The sequence below is a fragment of the Podarcis gaigeae genome (assembly GCF_964106915.1).
Source record: "Podarcis gaigeae genome assembly, chromosome: 2".
Classification (NCBI taxonomy): Eukaryota; Metazoa; Chordata; class Lepidosauria; order Squamata; family Lacertidae; genus Podarcis; species Podarcis gaigeae.
The window spans coordinates 110802465-110814725 of NC_139679.1; the positions used below are offsets into that span (position 1 = coordinate 110802465).

Sequence of the window (12261 nt, forward strand, 5' to 3'; positions counted from 1 at the left end):
TATCCAATCCTCCTTTTGTTGGGACTTTTTCTTCCTTCTATTTCTGGGCAAAACAATACTGTGTTTCTACCACTCAGCTAGCGAGAGAGAGAGAGAGAGAGAGACAGAGACTCACAGGCCAACAACCCAAGGTAGGTAGAGATTTTGTTGCACAACAGCATCTAAGCCAAATTGAGCCACGCAGTCCGAGTGGGAAACTGTTTTCATAGGAAAATTTAGTCAGGTCTGCGCTCAATGATGGGTTGCAGGATTATACAGCTCTCTATCCCACTCCATCTCTCTTGCTCTCTGTGTGCTATCCCATCTCTCTTTCTTTCTCTCTCCTCTGCACCTCATTTTTGTGGGCTGCATGAAATTAATCTGTCACAGGCTGCTCATGTCAGGTTTCATATCCAGTTCCCACAAGGCCTCTGCCAGCCAGTGGTACCTCGGGTTAAGAACTTAATTCGTTCCGGAGGTTTGTTCTTAACCTGAAACTGTTCTTAACCTGAGGTACCAATTTAGCTAATGGGACCTCCCACTGCCGCCGCACAATTACTGTTCTCATCCTGAGGTAAGGTTCTTAACCCAAGGTACTATTTCTGGGTAGCGGAGTCTGTAACCTGAAGCGTCTGTAACCCGAGGTACCACTGTATGCATTTCAAGCTGGGCCTTGCTATGCTTTGAGTCCAGGCATTCCCACTTGTGCTGCGCCTCTGAAACTACGGTTCCATGGCCCCATCGGAAGGGAGAACAGGGCGCAGAAGTCTTACTCTATACCGCGGGTCGTTCGGATGGACAGCGACTGCCACGTCTCCCAACATGGTCTCCGGACGGGTTGTGGCCACAGGAAGTTCCTCGCCTGCCCTCAGTCAAAGGAAGCAGAGACCAAGCAGGGGGAAACAAAGGTGTTTTAGTCAGAAAGGTAGTGTTCCTGTGGGGCTCGTCAGCACACAAGATGGGGGAAAAAGGATGTAGCCATGTGAGGAGAACGGGATGTCCATTTATGCTGCCTTATTTACTTATCGGATTTCTTACACACCCTTTCACCATAAGGCCTCCTCCACCTTTAACCCAACTGAGCAAAATCTTGGCCTGCTATCTTACACTGCCCAATAGCCAAGCTGCATCTCTTCCCGTTAATTACCGTATTTTTCGCTCTATAGGACGCACTTTTTCCGCTCCAAAAATGAAGGGGAAATGTGTGTGCGTCCTATGAGGTGAATGCAGGCTTTCGCTGAAGCCTGGAGAGCGAGAGGGGTCGGTGCGCACCGACCCCTCTCACTCTCCAGGCTTCAGGCAGCTATCTGCAAGCCTTCTGAGCGTGGCGGGAGTTCCCACCGGGCTCCGAAAGCTTGCGGATAACTGCCTGTTTTGGGGGCTGGGGTTGGGGGAAGCTCGGGCTTCCTCCGTCCCAGCCCCGCAGCTAAAAACAAAGCCACGCGCAGCTTCTCCCAGCTGGAGAGGTTGCGCGTGGCTAAAGAGGAAGCCAAGACAAGAGCTTCTTTGCTCTTTGGGGCGGGGGGGGGGAATTTCCCCCCCTAAAAACTAGGTGCGCCCTATGGTCCGGTGCGCCCTATGGAGCGAAAAATACGGTAACAAAAGAGAAGCAATCGATTGTTAGAGATTCTGTGGGTTTTTTATCAATAGGTTGCCAACTGAAACATCCAAGAGTCCCGAGAACTGACTTTCCCTGTAAAACACAGCTGGGAGGGTATCTTCCACGTCTATGAAAAGAGAGCATGTCTCAGCCTGGACCCGACCGCATTCAACGCTGCAGACAAAGCCTTGGAACAGGGAGATAAGGGTCCTTCGCATCTCTCAGCTGTGAAGCACAGTGATCTTGAACCAAAATCTCTCTGCTAACCTACCTTTCAGGGCTGTTGCAAGGTTAAAAAGCAGGCAGGCTCACCTCGCCCCTAGTGTGGCTACCTTGAGTTTCTTAGGAGGAAGGGCAGGACTGCAAATGTGACAACAGCCTTCTGTTTGTTTTATATGTAAAGGAAGGCCTTGAAAGAGGCTAACACGATTGAAACAGGTGGAAACTCAATATCAAAAGACTAAAAATAGCAGTGAACATTTGTTGTTGTTATTTAGTTGTTTAGTCATGTCCGACTCTTCGTGACCCCATGGACCAGAGCACGCCAGGCACTCCTGTCTTCCACTGCCTCCCGCAGTTTGGTCAGACTCATGTTTGTAGCTTCGAGAACACTGTTCAACCATCTCGTCCTCTGTCGTCCCCTTCTCCTTGTGTCCTCCATCTTTCCCAACATCAGGGTCTTTTCCAGGGAGTCTTCTCTTCTCATGAGGTGGCCAAGCTATTGGAGCCTCAGCTTCACGATCTGTCCTTCCAGTGAGCGCTCAGGGCTGATTTCCTTAAGAATGGATATGTTTGATCTTCTTGCAGTCCATGGGACTCTCAAGAGTCTCCTCCACAATTGCACTCATTTCACATGCTAGCAAGGTTATGCTTAAAATTCTACAAGGCAGGCTTAAGCAGTATGTGGACCGAGAACTCCCAGAAGTGCAAGCTGGATTTCGAAGGGGCAGAGGAACCAGAGACCAAATTGCAAACATGTGCTGGATTATGGAGAAAGCTAGAGAGTTCCAGAAAGACATCTACTTCTGCTTCATTGACTATGCAAAAGCCTTTGACTGTGTCGACCACAGCAAACTCTGGCAAGTTCTTAAAGAAATGGGAGTGCCTGACCACCTCATCTGTCTCCTGAGAAATCTCTATGTGGGACAAGAAGCTAGTTAGAACTGGATATGGAACAACTGATTGGTTCAAAATTGGGAAAGGAGTACGGCAAGGCTGCATATTGTCTCCCTGCTTATTTAACTTATATGCAGAATTCATCATGTGAAAGGCTGGGCTGGATGAATCCCAAGCTGGAATTAAGATTGCCGGAAGAAATATCAACAACCTCAGATATGCAGATGACACAACCTTGATGGCAGAAAGTGAGGAGGAATTGAAGAACCTTTTAATGAGGGTGAAAGAGGAGAGCGCAAAATATGGTCTGAAGCTCAACATCAAAAAAACGAAGATCATGGCCACTGGGCCCATCACCTCCTGGCAATTAGAAGGGGAAGAAATGGAGGCAGTGAGAGATTTTACTTTCTTGGGCTCCATGATCACTGCAGATGGTGAAAGAAGTCACGAAATTAAAAGACGCCTGCTCCTTGGGAGAAAGGCGATGGCAAACCTAGACAGCGTCTTAAAAAGCAGAGAGATCACCTTGCCAACAAAGGTCCGTATAGTTAAAGCCATGGTTTTCCCAGTAGTGATGTATGGAAGTGAGAGCTGGACCATCAAGAAGGCTGATCGCCGAAGAATGGATGCAGTGAACATAGCTGACCTTAAACTGTTCCCATTCAAATTCATATCTAGGTTATTACCAGCTTCCTCTCTCTGCTCCATGATTCTACTATTTGTAGGCCACCTTTCCACAGCTCAGGGTGGCTTACAACATAAAAAAATACACCATTACAAAATAACAAAAGTAGTCATAACACAATACTGTCATACCTTGGTTTTCAAACAGCCTAGTTATCAAACATTTTGGCTCCTGAACAATCGAAACCTAGAAGTGACTGTTCCGGTTTTCGAACGTTCTTCTGGAACCCGAACATCTGATGGGGCTTCCGATTGGCTGCAGGAGCTTCCTGCAGCCAATCGGAAGCCGCGCTTTGGTTTTTGAATGCTTTGGAAGTCGAACGGACTTCTGGAAAGGATTCCGTTCGACATTCAAAGATACACAACCAAACCAAACCATTCCAACACAAATCAAAAATAAAGATACAAAAATAAGCAACAGGAACGACATCTTGCCGCTGTTAACTCACCATCTTCTCCTTCCACTTTGTAGGCAAATGTCACCAAGACCCCAAACGGCACTTTGCCTTGGAATCCGGGCACAGAGAGCTCTGTCCGTCCTTTGAGCTGCCTGTTCTCCACCTGCCAGGGACACCATCCATGAGTCACCTTGGTCCTAAAGAGCACCCCCTTCTCCCAGCCACCGTGTGCCGCCAGACTCCTCCCCACTCACCTCAATGTCAGAAATGGCCGATCGCAAGGCGCATGACCAGTTCACGAGGCGCCTCTCCCGGTACACCAGGCCCTGCTCATACAGTCGCACGAAGGCCTCGGTCACCGCTTGGGAGAAGCCCTAAGCAGGAAAGAGCTGTGGTAATGATGGAAGGAGGCAAAGAAACAATGATGGCAGCTATAGCCAGTCTGTAGCAGCAGCAACGACGACGGAAGCCACAGTCTGCACCTGTTTCTGCATCAGCTTGCAAATTACTTGAAATCCACGGAAATTTGCATTATTTTCATCCACCATTTCCCCTTAGAACACACCTTTATTTATATTCAGATTTAATACAACGAAGTTAACGAAGAGCTAAAAGAAAAAGATATGTTGCTCTGGCAACTGTAACAGCATTGCTCATACAGTGGTACCTCGGATTACGAACTTAATTCGTTCCAGAGGTCCATTCTTTTTTCCCCTTTTTCAAAAAATATATAAATTTTATTAGTCTTTTTCCACCCAACAACACAAAAAATATCAAAAAATATCAATACACAACACACAATAACTAACATTCAAAAAACAAACAAAAAACAAATCCATATCTTACAAGTTAATAATATAAACAACTAAAAAGAAAAACAAACATTGACTTCCACCAATCCCACAGCACCTCCTTTATTTCTCATTGTGTCTTCCTGATCATCTCTATCCTAACATCTAAATATAAATCCCTCTTTCTTGTCCTTTCACTTCACAAGGTTATTCCAGACTCAGCCAGATTTCTGTCCTCGAACCTTGACTTTTAAGGTATGCATTTAGGCACTCCCATTCTTTTTTTACTTCACTTTTGCTGTAGGTCCATTCTTAACCTGAAACCATTCTTAACCTGAGGCGAGCTTTCACTAATGGGGCCTTCTGCTCCTGCTGCGCCGTGTGATTTCTGTTCTCATCATGGGGGAAAGTTCTTAACCCAAGGTACTACTTTCAGGTTAGCGGAGTTTGTAACCCGAAGTGTTTGTAACCCAAGGTGCCACTGTATTTACAATTGCAATTTCCAAAATGCTACCTATTTATATCTTTCTTGTTTCACGTAGAGACAGTACAAAAGAAGCAGAACTTGATACGGCATCAGAAACCAAAGGAATCAACCACAGACTGACATTCCTATAACACACATCGTTACGTACAAACCACATTTGCATTTTCAGAATCTGCTACTCACAGAGTCCATGGTGAAACAGACTCTGTCCCAGTCCAATGAGGCTCCCATCACCTTCAGCTGTTGGAATATTTCATTCCCTTTCCTGATCTCAGGAGAAAAAGCAGAACAAAAGCAAACCTTTTATGTACAGAGGTAAAAGGAAGAACAAAAAGGAGGTTTTTCTGTTTGGTTGCCATGCAAGAAACAAACCTGCTCTTGCCTTAAGCTAAAGCACATTCCATTTTATGTAATTTCCATACACTCCTCATCTATCCTTTCCCACATTTAATAAATAATAATAATAATAATAATAATAATAATAATAATAATAATAATAATAATAATTTATTATTTATATCCTGCCCACCTGGCTGGGTTTCCCCAACCACATTGGACGGCTTCCAACTGAATATTAAAAACAATACAGCATCAGACATTACAAAACTTCCCTAAACAGGTCCGCCTTCATTTAAGGCAAATGGCCTGAGTCCCCCGGATACTCACTCCTCTTTCCAGTTCCAGACCTCCTGGAGGAATTCCTCGCGCTTGAGCTCTTTTCGGAGGACTCCCCTCTCCTTCCAGATCTTTCTTTCCACCACAGCCTGGCCAGACAACAGTAGAAAACAACGGGAATCTGAATGCAGCCCATGCAGGAAACTTGACTAGAACCCTACACTCTCATTCCACCCCCCTCTAAGGCTACCATCCTAAGACGACGTGCTAGGAACCAAGTCCCATTAGGTAAAGTGGGACTTACTTCCGTGTCAGGAATGGGGAACCACGTGATAGGAGCCTCTCCTGGTATGCCCCGCAGAGGACCTTAAGGTCCACAAATGACAACATTTTGGAGGTCCCAGGTCGCAAGGTGGTTAGATTGGTCTCAACTAGGGCCAGGGCCTTTTCAGTACTGGCCCCAACTTGGTGGAACACTCTGCCACAAGAGACTAGGGCCCTGTGGGACTTGACACCTTTCCGTAGGGCCTGCAAGACAGAGCAGTTCTGCCTGGGTGTTGGTTTGGACTCAGTCTGACCCTTATGTTTCCCTCCCCTTTTGGTTTTGATCTATGGGCTCCTTTTAAAATGAGGCTGCATTTTAACCTGCATTTTAAATTGTGTTTTTTCCCCTATTATGTTTTTACTGTAATTTTACTGGTGTTAGCCGCCCTGAGCCCAGCTCTGGCTGGGGAGGGTGGGGCATAAATAAAATTTATTTATTTATTTATTTATTTATTATCTCACCTGAGTGGCAATCCCAGCATGATCGGACCCTGGAACCCACAGAACTTTATAGCCTTGCATTCTTTTCCTGCAAGACATCGAAAGACCACAACGCAGAACTCAGCAACTGCCCTGCTGCTAAACACAGTGACCTGATGCCAGATCAGAACCAGCATCTCTAGAAATAGCATAGCTGCCCCCCCCAAAAAAAAACCAGCAGAAAGAGGAAGCAGATCCCAAGGACAGAGCACAGGCTCTACAACGTAGGCGGAGAACCTCAGGTTCCGGGGCCAAATTCAGGCCACCAGCCCTCTCTGCCTAACCCTTGGCACACTGCTGAGGCCATGCCATGCTCTGCAACATCCTCAAGCACTTTTGCCTTGCTGGAACATGTCCCTGCTCTGTAATAATGCCTCCCCATTTCCTGGACGGAGACAGATGCCTACGGGGTGTGCCTGTCGAAACCTATGAATTTGGCATAGCTGGAACACAGCCTTCTGTACAAAAGTTAAGAATACTAGAAGAGTTCTAAGTTGGATCAGGCCAATGCCCCACCCACATTTGGTGGAGGAATAAGAGAACACTAGGATACCACTTTAAACAGTCATGGCTTCCCCAAGAGAATTCTGGAAGCCCCGTAAATCAGGCTGTGATACATTCAAGACGGTGGACCCCTCTCTCTAAACCAGTGGTTCTCAAAGGATGTGTCACGCCACAGCCATGTGGCAGGGGAACGTGGCAAGTGTGGCGGGGAAGATTCAAGTACAATCGGAGAAACATTTAAATATTTCGGTGTAGTGCAGTTCAAGATAATTTTTTATTGGCAGAATATATTTTCAAAAGGAGAGCAAGAGCACCAAGTGATGCTCTTATGACTCAAACACTGCTAGCCGTTGTTTCTTTTTGTTTTCCAATGTATTTCTTATCAATGGAAAATTCAGCATGGTGTCAGCAAATTTTTATTCTGAAAATGTGGTCCGGATAAAAGAAGTTTAGACTGCCCATTGGAACCAAGGAAGCTGCCTTATACAGTGGTGCCTTGGAAGACGAAATTAATTCGTTCCGCGAGTCTCTTCGTCTTGCGGTTTTTTCGTCTTGCGAAGCACCTCTATTAGCGGCTTAGCGCTATTAGCGGCTATTAGCGGCTTAGCAGCTTAGTGGCTTAGAAAAAGGCGGGGGAACTCGCAAGACTCGCAAGACGTTTTCGTCTTGCGAAGCAAGCCCATAGGGAAATTCGTCTTGCGAAGCGCCTCAAGAAACGGAAAACCCTTTCGTCTAGCGGGTTTTTCGTCTTGCGAGGCATTCGTCTTGCGGGGCCCCACTGTATCAAAAGCACGGGCTCTTTTTCATGAGCTGCAGACCCCCCTCATGCATATTCGTATACCTGCTGCAAGCCACTCACCCTTATATCTTGAGGGGTTTGATGGCTATAAATCTAAAAATGAATACATGAGCGAGAAACACAAAGCTGCAGGGGAGCCATCGGCTGCTGGAGGCAAAGTGCCCACCTGACCACGCAGAGCATCACTTACCAACGTACCAGAGCATCTTCAAGAGCCACGGTCAAGGCGTGGCCCAAGTGCAGGGACCCCGTGACGTTTGGCGGAGGGAGAGAGAGCGAAAACGTTTCTGGCTTCTGATGGGGCAGAAGGTGCTTTGGGAAAGAGAAACAGAAAGAGAGATCAGCAGCCTTCAAGGTCAGAACAGCCTGGTGGCTACTACACCATCAGGGTACCATGGCAGAACCGCTAATTTCAAGGTTTGGCAAAAAAAAAAAAGGAAGGGGAGACCTGCAGGCAAGGATCTAAGGCCCATCTAATCCCAGGATTGAGGAGGCTTTTGTGTGCAACTGAGTTAAACCCCGTGATGGATGAAAATAATCCAGAGTTAGTGCATTCCCAGCAGGTGCTGGAAGTCATTGCTTGACAGCTGTAAGTCATCGGTTCCACTGTCAAACTCTCTATCAAGGTGTTTTTCTCCACCAAAACCTACTTTTCTGTTAACTTCAGCCCTTTGATTATTACATCTAGTGTTCCTCTGGGGTCATCATTTCTGCCATTCAGCCATCTGTCAACTCTCAAGGGCAGCACACCTTTGGTTCACCTGTTTACGGCACAACCCACCAAAAACCACTTGTTTCCAGCATCAATTTTTCTACCTGGTGCTCTGGTTTAAAAAATCCCTCCTTCATCCACCAGGAATACCAGGCAGCTTCAACATAGCGTGGGCTATACGAGACAGGCAGCGGTACCGAGGTATCTGTGGGAAAGAATGCAACAGAGGGTACCTGTTATTAAATCAAAAAAACCAGTAATGCGTATTTCCATTAAATCCCAGAACTGATCTGTATAAAATGTACAAGGTGTGGAACCCAGCATTCTGAAACTACCGGCTTCCCAACAGACAGATGCAGGAGGCTATGGAAAGGGCAAGGAGTTCTGTTTCCCCCACTGTTACCTTTCTTTTCTCCAGCTGCAGTTGGGATGTCGTACAGAACGGTGCTTTTCAAGGCTCGGCCCCTGGCTTGGCTTGGCGGCTGCTCCTGCAAAATACAGCAGAGACAAGATGGCTCTCAGGGCGGGGCTCATGCTTTTCCTCCACATGGACTCAAGGGCATCCTGATCAAATTTGCAGATGACACCAAACTGGGAGGGGTGGCTAACACCCCAGAGGACAGGATTACACTTCAAAACGACCTTGACAGATAAGAGAACTGGGCGAAAACAAACAAGATGAATTTTAACAGGGAGAAATGTAAAGTATTGCACTTGGGCAAAAAAAAAATGAGAGGCACAAATACAAGATGGGTGACACCTGGCTTGAGAGCAGTACATGTGAAAAGGATCTAGGAGTCTTGGTTGACCACAAACTTGACATGAGCCAACAGTGTGACGCGGCAGCTAAAAAAGCCAATGCAATTCTGGGCTGCATCAATAGGAGTATAGCATCTAGATCAAGGGAAGTAATAGTGCCACTGTATTCTGCTCTGGTCAGACCTCACCTGGAGTACTGTGTCCAGTTCTGGGCACCACAATTCAAGAAGGACACTGACAAACTGGAACGTGTCCAGAGGAGGGCAACCAAAATGGTCAAAGGCCTGGAAACGATGCCTTATGAGGAACGGCTAAAGGAGCTGGGCATGTTTAGCCTGGAGAAGAGGAGGTTAAGGGGTGATATGATAGCCATGTTCAAATATATAAAAGGATGTCACATAGAGGAGGGGAAAAGGTTGTTTTCTGCTGCTCCAGAGAAGCAGACACGGAGCAATGGATCCAAACTACAAGAAAGAAGATTCCACCTAAACATTAGGAAGAACTTCCTGACAGCAAGAGCTGTTTGACAGTGGAATTTGCTGCCAAGGAGTGTGGTGGAGTCTCCTTCTTTGGAGGTCTTTAAGCAGAGGCTTGACAACCATATGTCAGGAGTGCTCTGATGGTGTTTCCTGCTTGGCAGGGGGTTGGACTCGATGGCCCTTGTGGTCTCTTCCAACTATATGATTCTATGATTCTAAGTCCTACTTGGAGATGCCGAGAATCAGGGTGGATTTGATTTAAATCAAATCGATTTAAATCACAACTTAAATCACTAGTCAGTAAGACTTGATTTAAATCATTTTTTTACAGAAATACTCATTCTTGCTGGCATAATCTTAATATTTACAACCAGATGAAGGTTTCATTTTTGGAATAATAAACTTGCACAATTATTACACAAAGATCCCAAGACTTGTGGAGTATTCTGCTCACAAGGTTGCACAAGGTTTTCACGGCTTCACACTTAGCTACTTGTGCAGATCTATTCCACTCCAAACAATCTATTCATTGAACCTCTTGGAACTTAACATTTAAGAGGTAAGGGGCTGATGCTGTGTATATAAATTTGCAAAAGAACAATGGGATTAAGGGTTTTCCCTCAGCTCTGTATGTTTATTTTATAGCATTTTTCCTTTGAAGAAAAGGCATGTTATCTCTGCAGACACAATTTCACACTTTTGAGAACTGCAAAAACAAGCCTCTGTGATAATCTCATTAGAAAAACTGCCCCAAATAATCTTACAGAGACCTCTGGAAGAGCATGACATTGCAAATGGATTAATGGAATTCATTTACCAAAGAATTTAAACACTGCATATAAAACTACATGCTACATAATTAAAAACAAACCCTTATTTCCTGATGAATAGCCTTTGGACTATAATATAACTTAAATGGAAAACTATCTTTAAAAAAATTTTCCTCCAAAAGCATTATATTTTTAAAAATCCGATTTAAATTTTAAAAATCTGATTTAAATTTTAAAAATCTGATTTAAATTTTAAAAATCCAATTTAAATTTTAAAAATCCAATTTAAATTTTAAAAATCCGTTTTTAATTAATATTTTTTAAAAATCATGACTTTTAACAATCCTACTGAGGATTGAACCGGAGATCCTCAGCATTCAAACCAAATGCTCTCCCTCTGAGAAATGGCTCTTCCTCACTCGACTCTCCCCTATTAAATAATTAGCCAAAGTGGGGACATCAGCGTCGCTGGTCCTCCAAGCACCGCCTCACCTTGGACCCAGCAAGCAGCCCAGCTTCAATGGCCTCCAGCCTCTGCCGCTGCCGTTTCTGTTTCTCTGCCTTATTTTTCAGGTGGGGCGTTTTCCCTGCTTGGCTATGGAGATCCGTCGGGTTTCCTTCAGGCTTCCTTGCTTGGGAGTAAGACCTCCAAACGCCAGGCGCCCCACAGCGCCTCTTCTCAGCCCAGAGAAGCAGACGGCAGAGAGAACACAGGTGCCGGACAGGCCCAACATTGTACTGGGGCAATGGCATGCTTGGAATTGGACGCATTCAGTTCTCAGGCATGGGAAGCACACCTCTCGCGCAGCTACCTGACTCGCAGTGCCATAAGCTCTCTTTTCCGTCTTTGCACGGTGGGTGGGTGGAACCTGCAGAAAGGAAAACCAAGCAAACTAAATGTTTATTGTATATATGGGGGGGTGGAATTCTGTACATTTGAAAACACGGACAGCATTAAGATAAATTCAACATTGTAAATAAGTTTTGGTGGATGCAATAATGTAATACTGAATGGTTTAGCTCAGGGGATTGTTAACCAGGTCCCTACCGCCCACTAGTGGGCGTTTCAGTATTCTAGGTGAGCAGGAGGGGGTTCTATGGCCAGGGGTCCCCAAGGTAAGGCCCGTGGGCCGGATAAGGCCCGAGGGACTCGTTTATCCGGCCCGCAGTGACCCCCGCCGCCTGCTCTTACCGGTGCTGCACTGCGTGGCTGCCCCATTTGCGCATGTGTTATTTGCGATGCACATCTGGGTCGGAGGAGGCCCGTGCCCATGTGCATAAACTATTTCCGGTGCTCCTCCGACCCGGAAGTGCACCAGAAATAGCGTGTGCACACGCATATGGGCACGCCCTCCCCCGCCCTCCACACAATCGGCACTGGAGACACCGGCCCGAGGCGCGGTAGGTTTGCTGACCCCTGTTCTATGGCACAAGCCGAATCCTCCTTCCATCGAGCGCTGGTGGGCGGTTAGGAAATTTTACCATCAAGAAAGATGCCTAACCCTCCCTCTCACCCAACCAGACAGAAATATGACAATTTTCTGAAAAGTGCACTCTGCTCTCTGCCATCAGACATCTGAGAACACCCCAGTATAGGGAATTTTTTTATGTTTCAGATTTCCTTTTGGGTGAAGACAGGAGCAAGGCAGGTACGGAGTAATTGTGCCTTCTCCTTGTCACCGAATAGCATTTCTCCATTCTCTCCACGCTGAGGACCTACACTAGTGGCCAAAATTCTGGAAACCTTTTGGGGAAAGTGTATTT

The 12261-nt window shown here is 46.1% G+C and overlaps 1 protein-coding gene across 3 annotated transcripts in view; it reads right to left on the reverse strand.

Moving 5' to 3' along the window:
* VARS2 (valyl-tRNA synthetase 2, mitochondrial) overlaps nucleotides 1–12261 on the reverse strand; it is a 36763-nt gene that overhangs the window by 23635 nt on the left and 867 nt on the right. For 2 of the 3 annotated variants that reach the window (XM_083723325.1, XM_083723324.1), the window contains exons 2-11: nucleotides 10990–11366; nucleotides 8893–8977; nucleotides 8594–8694; nucleotides 7968–8089; nucleotides 6457–6523; nucleotides 5722–5819; nucleotides 5239–5320; nucleotides 4032–4151; nucleotides 3829–3940; nucleotides 753–841 (exon numbers count right to left, since the gene is read on the reverse strand). In XM_083723325.1, the coding sequence (XP_083579451.1) occupies nucleotides 753–841; nucleotides 3829–3940; nucleotides 4032–4151; nucleotides 5239–5320; nucleotides 5722–5819; nucleotides 6457–6523; nucleotides 7968–8089; nucleotides 8594–8694; nucleotides 8893–8977; nucleotides 10990–11268 (1155 nt within the window). In that variant the 5' untranslated portion in view covers nucleotides 11269–11366. Of the gene's footprint in view, nucleotides 1–752; nucleotides 842–3828; nucleotides 3941–4031; nucleotides 4152–5238; nucleotides 5321–5721; nucleotides 5820–6456; nucleotides 6524–7967; nucleotides 8090–8593; nucleotides 8695–8892; nucleotides 8978–10989; nucleotides 11367–12261 lie in introns of those variants that run through there. The other variant, XM_083723326.1, reaches the window with a different exon arrangement.